At 48.1% G+C, this 21,018-nt stretch overlaps 1 protein-coding gene across 3 annotated transcripts in view; it reads right to left on the bottom strand.

Annotated features, from left to right (window-relative positions):
• Positions 1-21,018, bottom strand: part of LOC140426573 (eIF-2-alpha kinase GCN2-like) — a 130,208-nt gene that overhangs the window by 47,722 nt on the left and 61,468 nt on the right. For all 3 annotated transcript variants that reach the window (XR_011948234.1, XM_072511509.1, XM_072511511.1), the window contains exons 15-19: positions 11,971-12,092; positions 11,301-11,350; positions 9,975-10,128; positions 7,870-7,968; positions 2,356-2,508 (exon numbers count right to left, since the gene is read on the bottom strand). Coding sequence is in view for 2 of the 3 variants with exons in the window: in XM_072511509.1 (XP_072367610.1) it covers positions 2,356-2,508; positions 7,870-7,968; positions 9,975-10,128; positions 11,301-11,350; positions 11,971-12,092 (578 nt within the window). In the remaining variant the exon portion in view is untranslated. The remainder of the gene's footprint in view (positions 1-2,355; positions 2,509-7,869; positions 7,969-9,974; positions 10,129-11,300; positions 11,351-11,970; positions 12,093-21,018) is intronic.

Below are 21,018 nucleotides of genomic sequence, written 5' to 3'. Positions count from 1 at the left end.
GAGTAGGTTCTTACTGTAGGTGGAAAACAAATGTGAACAGTGCCAAGGAGGCCCGGCCAACCACATCCACATGTTTTGGTCGTGCGGGTTCTGTACAGCCTTCTTTGAGGCTGTCCAAGGCTGCGGGGTGAGGGTGGAGCCATGCCCGAGAGAGGCAATCTTTGGGGTATCAGAGCAGCCAGAACTCTTTATAGGGAGGAGGGTCCATGCTTTTGCCTCCCTAATTGCCTGCCGGAGAACCCTGCTCTGCTGGCGATCAGCAGCACCACCCAAAGCTGCGGACTGGCTGTCAGACCTATCGGAATTTATCTAAATGGAAAAAATCAAATTCACCACGCGGGGTCGGAAGAAGGCTTCCACAGAACGCGGGAGCCATTTACCAATTTGTTCCAAGGTCTCTTTGTAGCCAACAGCCAATAAGCCAGGGGGAGGGTAGATCCACAGACACAAACAAAAAGAGAGCAGGGGGCAGGGCAGGGGGGGGAAGAAAGAGGCACAGAACCCAACCATACCTAACACAAAACAGTATACGTAGCACCATGCCACCCCAACAGGCCCAGGTTGGAAGATCCACCAAACAAAGAAAACACACCAGATAGCAAGACGGGGAGGGGTATCGGGGGGAAAGAACGGAGTTGGGTGCAGGAGGCCTAGCCAAAACTAGGCACTTGCTGAGAAATAAAAATTGTAACTGATGCAAATAATGCATGGCAACCAATGTACATCGTTTCTGTGTAGATTATCGTTCATCTTTGCTTTGTATAAAAAGAAAAACCCTAATAAAAACATTTTTTTTCTTTTAAACCTTACAGTGGCCACACACAATTACTGATCTATCCGGTTTCAAATTTGGGACAATTGGCGCTGCCCAGTCTGAGAACTGCACTGAGCATTTGATACCCAATTCCAATTTAGTGCGCACCTTGGGTCGTAAGGTGTACGGGACAGGCCGGGCGCAGAACGAGCACGGTTGAATCGTTAGGTCACAGCCCCTTTTATGGTGCCCAAGCCATCCTGGAATACCGATGGAAACCCTGTCAGAACTCCCTCAGGGCCAAGTAGGTGCTTGCAGCACACCCGCTGCCAATCTAACCGCAGGTGGCGTAACCCAACAAGCTCGGACCACTCCTGAGGGCCACCAACAGAGGAAGGATTGCAGGTTGTTGATCATATTCGACCAGAATAGTTGAAGTGCCTGCTATTGCCAATGGTTCCCAGGTGTAAGTGGCCAATCTCACGTTGGTGTCCGACAGGGTAAGCAATAGAAGGCCTGACCCGATGTGGGCGAACATACGGCAACAGACTACCAACACTGCTGCCCCAGTGTCAGGTTCCATGCAGATTGGGTGTCCATTAATTTGCAGGGAGACAAGGAGATCCAGATGGGTGCCACTCTTGGCGTGGCTACGCAGTGCAACTTCTGGTAGGTGCTGTCGTCGCCTTCCACCTAGTAAGCCCGGTCATGTGGGGGGCGGTCACGCCCAGGGTTCGGCGGGCAGGCACATCGTCATGGGAGCTCCAGTTTGCCTGGTTTCTGCGGACTGTTTCGGTCCCCACTGGTTTGTGGTCGTAATCCAGTTCTTCCCGCTTGGGCGGGGCGGGGCGGGGGGGGAAGAGAGAGAGAGAGAGAGAGAGAGAGAGAGAGAGAGAGAGAGAGAGAGAGAGAGAGAGAGAGAGAGAGAGAGAGAGAGAGAGAGAGAGAGAGAGAACGTCCGGAGGCGACCCGGTCTCAGTTCATTATTGGAAGATAAATTTTAAAAGCCACCACCATGACCAGGTATCAGACTTGACTTGCGTTTTTAATGGGTATATTTACAATGACCATGCAGCAGTGACCAGGTAAATTAATAGGGTATCTCAATCCCGGCCCCGGGTCACTGTCCGTGTGGAGTTTGCACATTCTCTCCGTGTCTGCGTGGATCTCACCCCCACAACTCAAAGATGTGCAGGATAGGTGGATTGGCCTCGCTAAATTGTCCCTTAATTGGAATTTTTTAAAAACTAAATCAATAGGACATCAAACAATTAAAACAATGTTTGGCCAGTTTGTAATTTTGTTCACAACATGAAGCAGAAAAGGTGCACAGCGAGAGTTCGACAGCTGAGTAAACTACAAATGAGAAGCAGTAACAAAAGCTGTTCATCACACTATTCTTTTTTTTTAAATCCATTTTTAGGGATGTGAGCAGAAGTGGCAATGCCACCATTTATTAACCATCCCGAGCTTCCCTGAAGATACCCTTTGTCGCGGTTTGATACAATTGAATGGTTTGCTGCGCCACTTAGAACCAACACACCTCGGTGAGTGTAAGAAGAGCTTCACACATCTCTGAATGTAATCCTCTTTCTTCTCACCTTTACAATAAAAGCAGAATCCGCAAATAGCCTCTGTAGCATTGTCAGTGATTCCCAACACGGGGTGATACTCCCTGCAAAATGTGGATTCAGCTGCAAGAATCTTTCCAAATGTTGGGATATGGCATTGAATGATAACCCACCAAAGCAAGACTAAAGAAAGGAAATAAACACAATAAGAAATTGTTGGTGTACAGATTGACGTCAATTTTATGTCCAACCTTTAATGTATAAAATGTCATTGGACAATATAAGCCGAAAATACTGGAAAAAGTACAAGATCCAGCCGCAACTATGAAAAAACATGTTGATGTGCCAGCTACATAGTTCTAAATGGTTCTGATGATGGACTGTTGGAAGAAAAAGTAACAGTCAATGTCAGGCCGCCCTTGCCCACCTCCGAACAGCTGGTTTCAGACTGGCACAAGTGCAGGGCCAGGGAGAATGTTCACAAAAGATTCTCAAAGAATAGCCTTACAATTATCTCTGATTTACTATCAGTTTTAAAAATATTTAATACATGAACAATAATAGGTCCCTCTTCCGGTGGCGGCATGTAGAGGAGAAGTCGCATGTTGGTGGCTCCTGCTTGAGGCGTGTTTTTAGGAGTTTTAAAGTCTGGTCCTGGGGGCAATTTGCGAAGGATTGGATATAGGAAGATAAAGGAAGGCAAAGAATGTCATAAGGTTTAAGGAAAACAGGCGTGAAGAATGGAGGGAGTGAGTTTTCACCGTCGAGTGAGAGGGCCAGCCAGGGGGCTAGCAAGATGGCAGAGACTGGGTGCTGGGTGGGGCCACACTGCTCACAGCAGAGAAGATGACTGAGGTGATGTCTTTGGAGCTGGAGAAGCAGTTTGTGAAACACATGGAGGGATAGGGGAAGAAGATGACGGTGGCACTGAAGGCGTTGGTGGAGGAGGCAATTGCCCTGGTGAAAGTGGCTGTGGCGAAGACATTGGCCGAGTGTGGGAGCAGGGCGAAAAGATGAAGGGAGTGGAGGAGGCCATGTCGCAGCACAGCAATCAGCTCACTTCGATGGGGATTGAGCTGCGGAGGGTGGTCGAGGCCAATGAGGGGCTTCAAGCAAAGCTGGAAGACTTGGAGAACCGCTCGAGGTGGCAAAATTTGAGGATTGTGGACTTGCCCGATGGGGGGAGGGGGGCCTCGAGGCTGACGGAGTACTTCACCAAGATGTTGGAGGAACTGATGGGGGAGGGAGAGGAGCCCTCTCGGTATGAACTAGACCGAGCCCATCGGTCGATGAAGCCGAAGCCAAAGTTAAATGAGCCGCCAAGGGCAGTGATTATTTGCCTCCACAAGTACCACATGAAGGAAAGGGTTCTGAACTGGGCGAAGCAGAAGCAGGAGGTGCAGTGGGCTGGTGCTGGTGTTCATATTTACCAGGACTTGACAGTGGAGCCGGCAAAGAGGCGAGCAGCTTTCGGCCGAGAGAAGACGGCATTATACAACAGCAGGGTGCGATTTGGAGTGGTGTATCCAGCGAAGCTGAGGGTGACCTACAACGCCAGAGATTTCTACTTCAAGACGGTGGAGGCGGCGGAGACAGAAGGCTTGGGACAGAAGTGAAGAATGGAACTGAAGATGAGTTGTGGACTGTGAATGGGGAGTTGGGAGAGTGTATAAATGTTTTTTTTTTACCTATATTGCTATTTTTTATTTCACGCTGTTATAGGTTAGGTTTTTTGATTGTTATTCTTTGTTGCGACGGTTTTAATTTATTGAGATGTTTGGGTTTAATTGTTTTCCTGGGACTGGGCGGGGGGAAAGCCTTAGGTGGGGGCCCCCGTGCTAGCTAACTTAAGTCAACGGTGTGGTGGGGAGGGGGGGGGGGGGGGGGGGCTGCGGACATTGGAGCCTGGCGAGCAGGTTTCGATGGGCCTAAAAGGTGTGAAAAGGGGAGGGGGGGGGGGGGGGGGATGGATACTGGGTGAGGGTTTTTCAAAAGAAAGTGCAGGGGATGAGATTCGGTGATGGGGGAGGGGGTTTGATCTTCACAATAGATAGGGGCGGGTCAGACTAATGGGGCAGGGCCCAGAGTTATGCTGATGGTGGATAAGAAGGGAGGGGCAGGTGAGACCCTCCCCAGTTAGGATAGTTACGTCGAACGTGAGGGGGTTGGGAGGCCCAGTCAAGAGATCAAGGTTCTGGCGCATCTGAAAGGTTTGAAGGCCGATGTGGCGATTCTGCAGGAAACTCACTTCAGCGTGACGGATCAGGTTAGGCTTAGGAAGGGCTGGGCCAGGTGCTTCATTGGGCGGCAGGGCGCGGGGGGTAGCAGTCCTGGTTAGCAAAACAGTGCGGTTCCAGATGGAGAAAGTGGTTGCGGACCAGGGATGTAGGTATGTGATAGTGACAGGGGCATTGTAGTGGGGGGCAAATGGCGCTGGTAAGCGTGTATGGTCCCAACTGGGATGATGTAGGATTTGTAAAGGTATGTGGGACCATTCCCGAATTGGATTCTCACGAATTGATAGTGGGTGTAGACTGGAACTTTGTGCAGGAGCTGAGATTGGACAGGACATGGCCGCTATCGTTTGTCCCGTTGGGGGGGGCGAAGGCGTTGGCTGGACTAACTGGCGGAAATGGGAGGGGTGGACCTTTGGGAGGTTTCTGCACCCAAGGGAGCGGGAGTTTTCTTTTTTATCCTCGGTCCATAAAGTTTATTCGAGGATTGACTTTTTGGTGGTGGAGAAGGCGCTGCTGGCTGGGGTCAAGGAATATTCGGCAATTGCAATATCGGATCTTGCGCTGGTTTGGGTGGCTATGGTGTTGGAGAGGGGGGCAGTGCAGAGGCCAGGGTGGAGATTAGATGTGAGGCTGTTGGGGGACCAAGGGTTCTGTGATAAGATTGGGAAAGTAATTGAGGAGTACATGGGGTTTAATTGTATGGGGAAGGTTTCGCAGGCAGTGGTTTGGGAAGCTCTAAAGGCGGTGGTGAGCGGGGATGTGATCTCGTTTAAGGCAAAGGTGGATTAGGAGGAAAGGGTGCAGCGTCAAAGGGGAGTGGGTCGTATAGGCCCATATCACTTTTGAATGTGGAAGCAAAGGTGTTGGCGAAGGTAGGTTAGATGAGTACTTCCCGAAGGTGATAGGGGAAGATCAGATGGGGTTTGAGAACGGGAGGCAGCTCTTTTTGAATATTAGGAGGGTATTGAACATGGTTATGGCACCGGCGGAGGGGAGGGTGACAGAGGTGGTTGTGGCGTTGGATGCCGAGAAGGTATTTGACCGGGTAGAGTGGGGATATTTGATGTGGTTCTGGAGCGGTTTGGGATTGGGCCACGATTTGTAGATTGGATAAGACTGTTGTATAGGGAGCCGAGGGTGAGTGTCCGCACGAATAACATGAATTTGCGATATTTTGCTCTGCACTGTGGGACCAGGCAGGGATGTCCTATGTCCCCCCTGTTGTTCGCGCATGCGATTGTGCCTTTGGCCGTCATGTTGAGGAGTTCGGAAGTGTGGAGAGGGATAGTGCAGTGGAGGAGAGTCTATGAAGGGGGTCGGGGCTGAGGGCATGGGCAACAACGCCACTCCCGATTGCCCTGGAGAAAACTCGGCTGTCCAGTAGGAGTAGTGGCGTTGAAAATCTGGGGGCAGTTGCGCCAGCACTTTAGGCTGGGGGCGGGGTCAAGGGAAATGCCGATTCAGGGGAATCATAGATTTGAACCAGAGAAGTGGAATGGGAGTTTTCGGAGATTGGAGAAGAGAGTCAGGGTATGAAAGGATTTGTTTCTGGGGGGGGCGGTTTGCGGGATTGGAGGAGCTGGGAGCGAAATATGGGGTGGGCAGGGGGAAATGTTTAGGTATGTGCAGGTCCAAGATTTCACTAAGAAGGAGATACAGAGCGTTCCGGTGGTGCCCGTGTGCGGCAGCATGGTAGCACAGTGGTTAGCACTATGGCTTCACAGCGCCAGGGTCCCAGGTTTGATTCCTGGCTTGGGTCACTGTCTGTGCGGAGTCTGCATGTTCTCCCTGTGTCTGCGTGGGTTTCCTCCAGGCGCTCCGGTTTCCTCCCACAAATCCCGAAAGACATGCTGTTAGGTGATTTGGACATTCTGTATTCTCCCTCTGTGTACTCGAACAGGCACCGGAATGTGGCGACTAGGGGCTTTTCACAGTAACTTCATTGCAGTGTTAATGTAAGCCTACTTGTGACAATAAAGATTATTATTATTACTGTTGGAGGAGGTGCTGACGACAGGGGGAGTGGAGAGGGGGGATGGTGGTGGCTATTTATGGGGTGATTTTGGGAGAAGAGAAGGCACCACTGGAGGGGATTAAGACAAAGTGGGAGGAAGTGTTGGGAGAGGGCTTGGAGGAGGGGTTGTGGTGCGAGGTGCTCCGGAGGGTGAATGCTTCAACTTTGTGTGCGAGGTTGGGGCTGATACAGCTGAAGATGGTGTATAAGGTGCACTTCACAAAGGCGAGGATGAGCCGACTCTTTGAGGGGGTAGAGGATGTTTGTGAACGTTGTTGGGGGCTGGGGCCCCCACAAATCACGATCATATGTTTTGGTCCTGTCCAAAGCTGGAGGGGTATTGGCGAGAAGTCTTCAGGTTAATCTCGAAGGTGGTACCAGGTCCCCTGGAAGCCATATTCGGGGTATCGGATCAGCCACGGTTGGAAGCGGGTGCAGTCAGATGTTTTAGCCTGCGCCTCATTGACCACCTGAAGGCGGATGCTGTTGGGTTGGAGGCCATCTTCTCCATCTTGTGCCCTGGCATGGCGGGGGATCTGTTGGAGTTTTTATAACTTGAGAAAGTGAAGTCTGAGTTGAGGGGAAGGGTGGAAGGGTTCTGCAATTCATGGGCTTTGTTTTGTATGTACTTTCAAGAGTTGGATGACATCGAACATTAGGGGGGAGTGGGTTTGACTATGTATGGGGTGATGGTGGAGTCCAGATCCATTTTCTTTGATATTTGTATTTAAAATGTTGAGGGTTGTTTGGGAGTTGGTGGGAGGAAGGAATTGTTGGCCAGGGGGTTGACATTGTATTTGTTACCGTTGATTGTTTGTTGGTGGGTGTAAATTTGGATGAAAATGTGAAAAAGGAGAATAAAAATATATATTTTTATAAATAAGAAGTCCCTCAACTCTGGGTAAATATGCTACAGAATATACATCCCATGTTGCAGAGGCTGGAAATTGGGCTTGACATGCCACAGATTCCTAAAAGCCTTGCATGCAGTACATGAGAGAAGTATTCCAGTGGCAAAATCAAGAACAAAAGAGGGCATAATTTTAAAATCAGAGTGAGGTCAGTCAGGAGCAAAATCACGAAGCACTTTTTCTCACAAAGGGTATTGCAAGCCTGGAAAATGGGTGTCTGGACGCCCATGGGACACTGAGTCAATTGATCTTTTTCAAGACATTGATAGATTTTTATTAAGGAAGATTACCAAGGGATATGGAACAAATGTAGCGGAGGCAGATTACCCATTATCTTATTGAATGGTGGAACTGAATCGAGGGGGCTGAATGGACTTAATACCTTTGTACAGTGATCTTGTGAGCCACATTCTGGACTTCCGTTCGCGAAGAGTGTTTCTTCCAACAGTGTATGACTAATTATCAGGTTCCTATACTGTTTCTGTTCAGACAAGAAAGATATTAAAGAGGTTATAACTCTGGTTATGAGAAACAAAGTATCATCTAAGAATGACTCCAATAATATATTAAAGGTAACTAAATTACCTCGCTGTTATCTTTTATATCCCCTGATTCTTGATTCCTCCACCAGAGGAAACAGTTTCTTTCTGTCAACTTTATTAACTCAGCTAATCATCTTGAACACCTCAATTCATCTGTCAAACTCAAGGGAATATAGGCCTAGTCTATGCCACATGCCTGATAATGAAATCTTTTTAGCCCCAGAATCATTCTGGGTGAATGTGCACTGGCCCCATTCCAAGAAGTCAATGCACTAAATGGAGCATAACCAGTGCTTTAAAAAAGTCACAATTTAACCAGGACTTGATGGCTAAGGAAGGTGCGTTCTAAACGCAGGTCAAACAGGTTGAGTTTTAACCAGCAAATCCTTCCAACAAGCCAGTGGCTGGCAGTAAGAGCAGGAAGGACTCCTGATCAGTCATGCTTGATGTGGAGTGGCACCCCTCAAGCTATAAGCCCCTAGTGACAGACTAATTACCTTTTCCAGGAATTACTAACTATGGAAACAGGCGAAAATATACCTGAGTGCGGGAAGAGATTTGGAATTGGCTAATACAGTATTCAATTAATTGTAAAGTACAATGGACTAAATCTCCTGCAAATGATGTTTCTATGATTGAGTGTGTACGAAAATGTGTGTTTTTCTTTAACCATCTTGAATGTTTTAAAAGTAAAGGAATATGAAAGGCAATGGAGTTTACCTTTTCCTGCTGGTTATTTAACATTGAATGGTTTAAATTCACAATACTTCTCCAGAAGCTTAAAATGTCTGGCAAGCAGTTTCTGATTTCTACATCATTGAGCAACAGACTATCATTAAAACAGACTCAGCCAGATAGAAGCTGTGCTCCTTGGCAGTCATTTTCTTCTCAAAGTCTTGCAACACTTGTTACATTTCAGAGGAATTCCGCAGTCCGCATTAGTAAAATTACATTCCGGCAGCTGTAATTAGATATTGGGTCCCTGGAATTCTCTCCACACAAAGTAAATGTTTTCTATGTCACAACAAACCGGACATGACCAGGAAACCGCAGCATTAAATTTGAAAACAATTTCCCAAAATGTGGAGTTGAATTCACGCTGTGCCTTACAGTTAATGCACATGTTAATCTGAAGTTGCTCTGGTCTGTTTCAGTAAGCCACCAAATTGATGAAATACCACCATTCGTAATTTGACAATAAGCACACTGCTAACTTTGTTACAGCTGTGGCACAAGACAATTGCAATCACCCAGCCCCAAGGTTTGTTGAACTGGTTTGCCTGGTAATTCACGCCCTCTTTAGACTTGAAAAGTTACATTAGCAGGAAACAATTACAGCAGCAATATAGCATCTTGTCACGGATGACCTTTCAGTGTTGCTTTCGCAGCGGCATTGCGTTTTACCACTTTAGACATGGCCTCATGATAGTGCAAAGCTGCCCTGCATTAAGTGCAGGTGGGCAATGGAAGGTGGCATTCAGGACTGTTTTATTAGGCATCATAAAAAGATGTACAACATGATGCAATAATAAAAGCAAAATACTGCAGATTCTGGAAATCTGAAATAAAAACAGAAAGTGCGGGATAAACTCAAGAGCACTGAGGAAGAGCTGCACTGGACTCAAAAAGTCAACTGTTTCTCTCCCAAGAGATGCTGCCAGACCTGCTGAGTTTTTCCAGTATTCTCTGTTTCTATATCAATATGCATAGTTCTTTTAATGATATCAGAACAGTCCTGGAGAAAATAGCAAAACGAAGCGTGATGATCCTCTGGAAATTCCAGTGCAGGTGGAAACTCTGTTTAGCCAAGGAATTTATCCAAAATGCCCGCAAGATATGCAACTAGTAGACAGTGAATTAATGTTGAATGAAAAGTAAAATAATATTCAATGGGCAGTGAATAACTTTTAATTCCAATTAATTGATTGCCAAATCACATTCTTACCCCTGCTGAAGGATACCTGTTCACAATCTCTGACACAATTTGAATTAACTCTGCAACAGAGAAGATGGAGTCCCGTTCAAGATCGACAATATCAAATGCACAATGTATTTGATAAGGAAGCCCATTTGGAAGAAACCTTTTCTTCATGCAGTATCTCTAGGACCAAATGATAAAATGCTTAGGACAGACCATACATATCTTTTCTCATCATTGAACTTTCAAAGCAATCTGCATTTTCATATAGCACTCTTAACATATATCTGAGATGTCCCTTATCACAACCATATTTATTGCCAAAATGAAGGAATGAATAACAACTAGACTGCTCCTTAATCCAGGAATTATAGCCAGGATTTTAAACCCCTCCTGCCTGCCAAGAATGATGTGTGAGAGGAGTTAAAATCTGAAATTGTTGTCTCTTAGCTCCAACTCACCATGTTCCTGGCCACCGTTAGTTTTACAATTGTGGATCAGGTCACTGACAAGAGTCCTACTAAAGACACATGGGGGCCTAGTTAAAATTTAAAACAATATTAAACTGAAACCAGGGGCAATTCTGCAGTGGCTGTGGCCAGGCAAGGTAAACCAACTGGCAACAAGGAGCCAAGATCAGTGTTTAAAGAATATTTCTGTCGGAACTCCTTGTGGAGCAGGAGATACAGGAGTGCTCCCCAAAGCTAAGGAGCACTTTGGCCTCCCACTGTCTCCGATGGCCTTGGAACTCCCAAGCTGCCCTCAAGCCCATGGGTCTTTGGCTGCGGACCTTTGTTGCTGAATACCGACTCCTACCCATCTACCAGGGAGACAGAGTGGGACCCTGAAAATCTTTATGTTAATTAAGCCTTTCCGTTAAGATTGGCTGACTCATCAAGACCTTTGGGTTCTCCTGGTGAGTCACCCACTTCGGAACCCGAGAACACTGATATATCCCCTACTTTTAAAATGAGGGGCTGCATCAATGGAGTATTTGCTGCGTCATTGCTGAGAACACTCACTTGACCTAAAGTCAGGAAATGTAAGCATTTCTCAAAACAAGACAGTTGGCACGTAGCACAGACTCAAAAATATTCTCGCAGCCACTTCAAGACCATATACTCATTGATTGGAGTATCCAGACAATAATTGCTAGAGATGGCAAATAAAAGGTTTATAAAAGCTTTTAGCATCTCAGTAACCAATGTACTTAATCACGAACATTTTGCAATGCAACAAAGTTGCAGAATAATTTGTTTCTGGTTATCTTTCTGTTACAAAAGAATAAGATGGCACAAAGTAGTCCAACGTTCCTGTATTTCTGCAAAACATGGTCACATGGCCTCCATTCACCTTTTCATTTCACTTATTTTGTTTTTATGGACAAAACGCACAAAGGGTACCTGTAAACAGAGAGAGATGTTTGCAGTCAAACAGAATAGTAACCACAGAGGGATTTGTACTTTTTATCAAGTTACTTTGTGCAAGAACAGGTCGCAAGTGCAGAATGCCTTGGCCAAATATTTAACCCACACTAACCACTAAAAAACAAATTAACCGATCATTGTTGTGCTGTTTTTTGTGGAATACTTTGCTGTGGACAAAATGGCAGTGGTGCTTCTTGCATATTATAATGGGGACTATGGGCAGCATGGTGGCCCAGTGGATAGCACTACTACCTACGTCGCTGAGGACCCGGGTTCGATCCCAGCCCCGGGTCACTGTCTGTGTGGAGTTTGCACTGTCTCCCCGCGTCTGCGTGGGTTTCACCCCCACAACCCAAAGATGTGCAGAGTAGGTGGATTGGTCACACTAAATTGCCTCTTAATTGGAAAAAAAATAATTGGGTACTCTAAATTTATAAAACAAAATAATGGGGACTACACTTCAAAAGTACCTCAAGCTGAGAAGTGCTCTGGGAGATACCGAGGTCAGAGAAGCTACTATATAGATGCAAATTCTTACTTTTCAATGCAGTGTATCACAATATTATTATACAATGTTACATTTTAAGCAGCTATACCTTGTGATCCAAGGTCATTTCATAAATATACCCATCACTGCTTAGCATTGTTGTGATGTCGCAGCGACACGATGTTCCCACGCTGAATGGAATAATCTCTGGAACATCCACAGGAAAAGCACCTAGTGCAAAAGAAAATATAATTCACACTCACTTCACCACCAGCACCGTTACTCATTACAAAGGAAATCGGTTACATGTCTACTTCCTAAGTATGGCTGGGTGTCCCTTGGCGACAGAATAAACAGCTACAAACATCACAGAAGCGTGTGAAAGGACAGACTTGGATATGACTACTTTTTAAACAGATGAAGGAACGATTGCCAAGGGAGGCATCAGGGGATTGATTATAATCAGTTAGTTAAAAAGAGAATTAGCTAAGTGCCTTAAGTAAAAATTTATAGAAGGCTATCAAGAGATATAGGGCTGGATTCTCCGGTTCCCCAGCCGAGTGTTTCAAGGCGGAGCGCCAGGACTCTCTGTTCCCACCGCTTTGGGGGCGGGGGGGGGTCTGTCATCCATCTCATGGGTGGCAGGGGATCCCTCGCTCAAGGGTCCATCACTTGCTCGTTCGCTGCTCCTGCACTTTTCCACCACTTCTGGCTTCCCTGCGGCCTCTTGAGCTGCTGCTAGCATGCATATTGCTATTCTTCTCTGCCGTTTCTGTTTTAAGAGTTGAATAAGCCAGAATTTACGGGCTGAAAAGTGCCTATTTTACTGTATTCTGGTGGAGAGCCACCCGGTGTGTGACTGCTCAGTACATCCCCATCACCAGAAGTGTTTACATCACTGCTATAACCTCCACGAGACCCACATGGATGACCCGAATTATCTCCCCGTGGGGCTCGTGAAGTGTGAGCTCCCCCGTTGAGAGACGGAGGTCCAATAGCGGGCCCGCTAATTCCCCGAGATAAAAGCCGGCCCAGGAAGGAGTCGGCATCTCAGGATGGTCCTGACTGGGACTTGGACTGTTGCTTAGTTGCGGTATTTTCCAACTGTGAGTCGGAAATAAACAACTTCTGACTCACCTTTTCGGGACTCCTCAATGTCTACAATATTGGCAATGAGGATAAAATGGAACTACAAGCGGTGCTGCTAGCGACTCAGATGATGGCTGCTTCTCAACACAAAGGAGCAAAGTTTGCACTGTTTCAAACAGTGCCGTTCTTCGATAGACCCGACGTATTTGATGGGAGTGTGGAAGACTGGGCTCAGTACGCGGAGCGTATGCGTTATTTCTTCAGCGCAAACACTATTACTGGGGAACACCGCTAGAAGGTGATTCTTTTGACTGCCTGTGGGTACACCACTTTCAGCATCATAAAGAGCATAACCTACCCTGCAGCCCTAAATTCCAAGACGTTTGAGGAATTGGTGGCACTTGTGACAAAACACTATGACCCCAAGTTGTCAGTCATTGTCCAAAGATACCGATTTAATACGGCAAAGAGAACCCCGGGAGTGTCTGTAACTGAACATCTGGCACGATTACACAAACTGGCAGAACACTGACTGTGGGCCATCCCTATCCAAGGTGCTATGAGACCACCTTGTATGCAGTGTAAACAACATGGCGACCCAGCGGCAATTGTTGGCCGAACTGTCATTGGACCTAAAATGGGCCATTGCAATCTCCCTCTCATGGGAGACCATGGAGAAGGGAGTCCAGGAGGTCCAGGGTACATCACGGATGGAGGTGAGTAGCGCAGGATGCCCCCCCATTCAGACAGGCAGCACCCCCTTGGAGTGAGACATCCCCCCCCGCCAGAATACTCTGGCGGCAAAGCCCATTGGCCGAGGGCCGCTGCAGCCATGTGAGACATCTCCCCTGAACTACTGGAGGAGGACCCATGGAGGTGCGGCACCTGTGACCAGAGAAACCATAAACCCCGAGGTCCAACCAAAGTACTTCAGAGCCTGCCCAGTTCCCTACGCGTTGCTGACAAAGTAAGAAGTCTTACAACACCAGGTTAAAGTACAACAGGTTTGTTTCAAACACTAGCTTTCGGAGCACTGCTCCTTCCTCAGGTGAATGGGCACATTCACCTGAGAAAGGAGCAGTGCTCCGAAAGCTAGTGTTTGAAACAAATCTGTTGAACTTTAACCTGGTGTTGTAAGACTGTGCTCACCCCAGTCCAACGCCGGCATCTCCACATCATTACTGACAAAGGTAGAGGATGAACTCAACAACTTGGAAAGCCTAGGAATCATCCAAACAGTATAATTTGCAGATTGGGCAGCTCCTGTAGTCCCGATACTGAAACCAAACAAAACCACCCACCTATGCAGGGATAATAAGCTCTCGTTTGGGCAGATACCTGATGCTATGAATAGCAGATCTCTACGTGAAGTTGGCTGGAGGATACTCTTTTTCTGAACTTGATATGAGTCACGCGTACCTTCAACTACAGCTAGATGTGGTTTCTGGAAAGTTTGTGACCATTAGTATACACAGAGATCACTATGAATATACAAGGTGGCCATTCGGAGTGACATCAGCATGCGCGCTATTTTCCATAGATCATTTTGGACATCCTCAGAGGACTACGGCAAGCGACGGTCTACTTGGATGAGCTTCTAGTCACCGGAGCCACTGGAAAAGAGCACCTGAGCAACGAAGGAAGTCCTCCCCTAGTCTTCCGAGACAGGAGTCCACCTTAAGAGAGGAAAATACATTTTCTACGCCAAAGGGGACACGTACATAGGATGCCTTGTCGACCCAGATGGCCTGCACCAGTAGAGAAGGAGATGCGAGCAATCAAACAAGACTCCATGCCAGAAAGTGCAACCAAATTGCAGTCGTTCTTAGGACTCGTGAATTATTACAGGACATTTAGCCCTAACCTGGTGACCATCCTCGCACCACTGCATGCGTGGCTGAAGAAACATCAAGAATGGGTGCAGAGTGTTGCAAGAAGAAGCCTTCGCCAGAGTGAAGCGACGGTTCATCAGGGTTGTTAACCCATTACAACTCCTCAAAGCCCTTTTTTGTCACTTGTGATGCATCTTCTGACAGAATCAGGGTGGCGGTATCCCCCCACATGGACAGACAGGAGAGACCGATAGCCTATGCATCACGGAGTGCAACTATGCCCAGACTGAGAAAGAAGGGCTGGCTGTCGTCTTTGGGGTGAGGAAATTTCACCAGTATGTGTACGGGTGTCGATTCACCATCATAACAGACCACATGCCATTGCTCGAATTGTTTGAAGCGAAGAAGGTGATTCCGCCAATAGCATCTGCCCGGATACAGCGATGTACCCTATTGTTAGCGGCATACAAGTGTGTATTTGAGCATCGCCCAGGTGCATAGTTTGTAAATGTGAACGCTCGGAGCCAGCTCCTGTTGCAGACACCAGTCATCCCCCCGCCGCCGCCCCCGCCCCCGCGCTCCCCCATCTCTACCAAGGCCTAGCGAGGTCGTATTGACCTTATGTGTACATTGTCAGTCACTGCTGCACAAGTATACGATTGGACACAGAAGGACCCAGTACTGGCAAAGGTACGCTATGTTGTCTTACACGGAAGACAGCAAGGGAAACTGCTGAAAGAGCTGTGGACTTTTGAGACCAAACAGCAAGAGCTCAGCATAGAGGACGGCATCCTCCTATGGAGAGCTCGCACTGTGATCCTAAGCCAGGACAGACAGGCCATACTCCAAAATCTACACAATGGCCACCTGGGGGTGGGCACCTGGGGGTGTCAAAGATTAAAATGCTAGTCAGAGCTACGTATGGTGGCCAGGCCTGGATGGCGAGACCAAGTGACTGACCCAGCAATGCACCACGTGCTAGGAGGATCAGAAGCTCCCTCCACCCATGGGAACGGCCAGCCAAGCCTCGAGTGCGCCTACATGAAGATTTTGTCAGGCTTTTCAAGGCTCAATGTTCTTGTTGATACGGACGCTCATTCCAAATGGCTAGACATCCATCAAGTGCCGTCCACCACTTCAAAGGACAATGTTGAGAAGCTATCACTCTCATTTAGTACCCATGGCATCCCAGAGGTATTACTCACAGGCAACATTACCCAGTTTACCAGCAAGGAATTTGCACACTTCAAAAACTGAGTGAAGCACATCCGGACGACCCCATACCACCCTTTCTCAAATGGCTGACTGAACAAGCAGTACAGGCTTTCAAGAAGATTTGTGGAAACAGGCCACAGGATCCTGATGCGCCTTTTGTTCAGCTACCGGACCACACCACACATTACGACCAGAGTGGCACCGGCTGAATTGTTGATGGGCCGGAGGCTCAGGACCCGCCTTGGCCTAATGTTCCCAAACATTAGCGGGAAAGTAGAACGGCGGCAAGTCCTTCAGAGGCAGTACCGAAGTAGACAGAGGCAAGACAGAGGTCTCCGATCGGGGACGCAGTATACGTCCAAAAATTTGGAAACAGTCCCTGGTGGACTCCAGGGACGATGGTGAAACAGACTGGGCCAGTATCATACTCATTAAAAACACAAGAACAGACGGTGCAGAAGCACAAGGCCACCTCCGGAGCAGGGTCAGGACAAACCCCACCGGAGGTACCATCTTTTAGCCCCGTCGGCTCGACACAAGGAGGCCTGGGGACATCACACCCTCAGGGCCCCGACACCAAGATGGTTAAAGCAGATGATTCAGCGTCCAAGTCCGAGTTTTGGGACGATGGCCTCACCAGGGAACGATGATCGACCCCCCACCCCAGACGATCGACACAAAAACGTTCCCCGACACGTTACATGCCCCTGGTCCCAGCCCCACAAGAGCCGGTGGCGCAACAGTGGGCAAAGCAGAGAAGACAACCTCCTCCATCTCTACAATAGAGGGACTTGCAGACTTTGGTGGGTGGGACACGCACAGATACAGACGCACACAGACACACATGCGCGCACACACATATTATAACCCCCATGAGACCCACAGAGACAACCCGACTGATCTTCCTGTGGGGCCCGTGGAGTACAAGCTCCCCCACTGACAGGCAGGGCTTGTTAATTCCCCAACATAAAAGCTGGCCCAGGAAGGAGCTGACATCTCAGGATGGTCCCGATTGGGACTTGGATTGTTGCTGTATTTTCCAGCTGTGAGTAGGGCATAAACTACTTTTGATTCACCCCTTCGGGACTCCTCATTGACTACAATAATCGCAAGAAAAAACAAGAAGCATAACACATAAACAGGCTTTTGGCTGTGTGTTTTCACAAAGAAACATGACACATGGCTTCCTCCATTTGTGTACAGTACAAACCACCTCTCTGGGAGAATCACCGTTCAGTTTCTAAATGTAAGGTAAATAGCAATGCACGTGACCCTCCTCATTTCTGCAGAATGTTACAGCACTCAATCATTTCACTTACCTAGCTGAATGCTGTTATTTTAATCAAAGTAAAACATTTGTCAAGTGGTCTAGCTCCACAAAGTAGAACCATCCTCAGAGTTACTGGCATAAATCACTGTGATTATCAGTCCACTGAAGCATTCAGAGTACACACACTCTGTCATCCAAATTGAAATGATTGAATTTGAAATGAGAAAGGTTAATTAGAAATTGTGGGGAGGTGGAGAGGCAGGGGTGCCCAGAAGTACATCCCTGGTCTTGTACTCTAGCCCTCTCGACATGAATGCTAACATCGCATTTGCCTTCCTAACTGCCGACTGAACCTGCATGTTAACCTGAAGAGAATCGTAAACAAGGACTCCCAAGTCCCTTTGTGCTTCTGATTTCCTAAGCATATTCCCATTTATAAAATAGTCTATGCCTCCATTTCTTCTACCAAAGTGCATAACCTCACACTTTTCCACATTGTATTCCATCTGCCACTTCTTTGCCCACTATCCTAGCCTGTCCACGTCCTTCTGCAGCCCGCCTGCTTCCTCAAGGGAGGGAGGAGTGGGCAGCACGGTAGCATTGTGGATAGCACAATTGCTTCACAGCTCCAGGGTCCCAGGTTCGATTCCCAGCTTGGGTCACTGTCTGTGCGGAGTCTGCACATCCTCCTCGTGTGTGCGTGGGTTTCCTCCGGGTGCTCCGGTTTCCTCCCACAGTCCAAAGATGTGCAGGTTAGGTGGATTGGCCTTGCTAAATTGTCCTTAGTGTCCAAAATTGCCCTTCGTGGTGGGTTGGGTTACTGGGTTATGGGGATAGGGTGGAGGTGTTGACTTTGGGTAGGGTGCTCTTTCCAAGAGCTGGTGCAGACTCGATAGGCCGAATGGCCTCCTTCTGCACTGTAAATTCTATGATATTCTATGATATTCAATACTACCTGCCCCTCTACAGATCTTTGTATCATCTGCAAACCTAGCAACAGTGCCATCAGTTCCTTCCTCCAGATCATTAAGTATATTGTTCACGATTCTCTCAAGGTTAACGTGTAGGTTCAGTCGGCAGTTAAGAAGGCAAATGCAATGTTAGCATTCATGTCGAGAGGGCTAGAATACAAGACCAGGGATGTACCTCTGAGGCTGTATAAGGCTCTGGTCAGACCCCATTTAGTGTATTGTGAACAGTTTTGGGCCCTGTATCTAAGGAAGGATGTGCTGGCCTTGAAAAGGGTCCAGAGGAGGTTCACAAGAATTATCCCTGGAATGAAGCGCTTGTCGTATGTGGAACGGTTGAGGACTCTGGGTCTGTACTCTTTGGAATTTAGAAGGATGAGGGGCGGTTGAATTGAAACTTACAGGATACTGCGTGGCCTGTTGGCCAGGATAGAGTGGACGTGGAGAGGATGTTTCCACTTGTAGGAAAGCTAGAACCAGAGGACACAATCTCAGACTAAAGTGACGATCCTTTAAAACTGAGATGAGGAGGAATTTCTACAGCCAGAGGGTGGTGAATCTGTGGAACTCTTTGCCGCAGAAGGCTGGGAAGGCCAAATCACTGAATGTCTTTAAGACAGAGATAGATAGGTTTTTGATCAGTAAAGAGATCAGGGATTATGGGTAGAAGGCAGGAGAATGGGGATGAGAAAAATATCAGCCATGATTGAATGGCGGAGCAGACTCGATGGGCCAAATGGCCTAATTCTTCCTCTATGTCTTATGGTCTTATGGACACAGTGAATGGAAGATTCCCAAGCAAACAGCACCATCTTGGTAGTGTGGCCCTGCCTGATTCCAGTTCAAGGACCATCTTTGAATAATTGGCATTGGTGTTCCTCTCACAGTGGGGAGTGATGTAAGGTCAGTGGGGAACAACGTTAAGGCTGGCGGGCAGCAACAGGAATGGAGGTCAGATCAGGTTGCCTCTGTGGACCCGAGGGAACATGCCCTGAGACAAATGCTAGGAAGGAGGAGGGTATGGTTTCCCAAATAGATGCCAGGGGGGGGGAGGGAAAGGAAAGATCAGGGCAAGACAGGCTTGAAGTTATCTTCTTCTGAAATACTTACCTTGGTCTGTTCTGGACTATACACATGCACGCACCACACACACACGACATACAAACACACACCACAATAAACACACACATACGCATTAAAAAACCTCTAAACCTGGAACAGAATTCTGGGAAATTGCTCTCTGATTTAAAATAAACAAACTCCAAAAGACCAAAGTAATTGGATGACCCATTCGCCAATCTCCCACACAGCGATATTGACCGCGGTCAGGAACTCATCCAGCTGCCTTTTGAAGGAGCAGTGAACCTTCGGATGTAGCTCAGTGTATCAGCCAAAAACCTGATCCACAGGAAAAACAAAATACCTCCTGGCATCTGATACAGTTCTACACTTGTGCAATATATTCAGGCCACACAGGCCCTCCCTATCTAAACTCAAATAGTTAATCCATGTGAACCAAACCTAATATTCCCATCACTTTAAACAGATGCTTCCCATCTCCTTGAGGTCTATGCCTTTCTAAAGTTACCTCCATGTGGTGAATGTATTATATTAATAATCCACCATTTGTATCTGTGTTATGCTGTTGCTCTTGTGGGCTCCACCTATGAGCCATTGTATGGCATTATCCATAAGGTAACATGTTGGGGCCTGTATGGGCTCCGCCCATGGCTCCTCCCCTTGAAGGGAGGTATAAAGAGCAGTCGACCTGTAGGCGGCTCTCAGTGTTAGATCAGTCGCAGGCAGGCACTGTTCAAGTTGATTAAAGCTACAGTTTATTTCTATTCTTGGCTCGAGTGAATTGATGGTCGCATCAATTTAATCAACTACAACGCAACTATGGAATAGGCCCTCAAACCTGACCGACTGGAACTCGATCCGCAGGCCGCGGAGGCGAAATACATTTTTTTGCTCTGGCTCCGCTGTTTCAAGGCCTATCTCGCCGCCGCCTCCACGCCTTCTGTCACCGACGAACAGAAGCCGAGCCTCCTCCACGCACGGTTGAGCCATCGAATCGCTGTTCAACTCGAGGAGGCCTCCTCCTACGCAGACGCCCTCGCGATACTCGTGCGCCTCTCTGTAAGGCCCGTAAACGAGCTATACGCGCGACACATCCTCACCACTCGCCGCCAGCGTCCCGGGGAATCGCTAGAAGACTACCTACGCGACCTCAAAGTCCACGTCCGCAGCTGCAACTACCAGGCCATTACGGCCACTCAACATATGGACCTCGCCGTCTGAGACGTCTACGTGGCAGGAGTCCGGTCCAACTACGTGAGACAGCGCCTACTCGAAAAAGGGGCCCTGGACCTGGATCAGACGGTAAAGTTCGCCTCCTCTCTGGAAGTAGCATTCCAGAGCCTTAACGTGTTCCTGGCTGACCACGCGACCCTGTCGTGGATCCCCGACCAAAGACTACCCCAGGCCTGTGCCGCGCAGCTGCCCGCCCGCCATGGGGGGCTACCCTGCTATTTCTGCGGCCAGTCCCAACACCCCCGGCAGCACTGCCCGGCCCGTAACGAGAACTGTAGCAGCTGTGGGAGAAAAGGACATTTTGCCAAAGTTTGCCTGGCCAGGTGCAAGAACTCTAACTCACAGGCCCGATCCTCAGACCCACAGACCCCGCAGTGTGGCAGCGTGTCTGCCGACTCCACCCCCTGTAGACGCGTCATCAGCCTCGTGCTATCCGTAGGGGCAGCCATCTTCCAGCCCACACAGCACGT

Source organism: Scyliorhinus torazame, chromosome 7, assembly GCF_047496885.1.
Source record: "Scyliorhinus torazame isolate Kashiwa2021f chromosome 7, sScyTor2.1, whole genome shotgun sequence".
Classification (NCBI taxonomy): Eukaryota; Metazoa; Chordata; class Chondrichthyes; order Carcharhiniformes; family Scyliorhinidae; genus Scyliorhinus; species Scyliorhinus torazame.
Note: the sequence above shows the minus strand (reverse complement) of the source record. Positions and strands in the feature narration are given on the sequence as shown.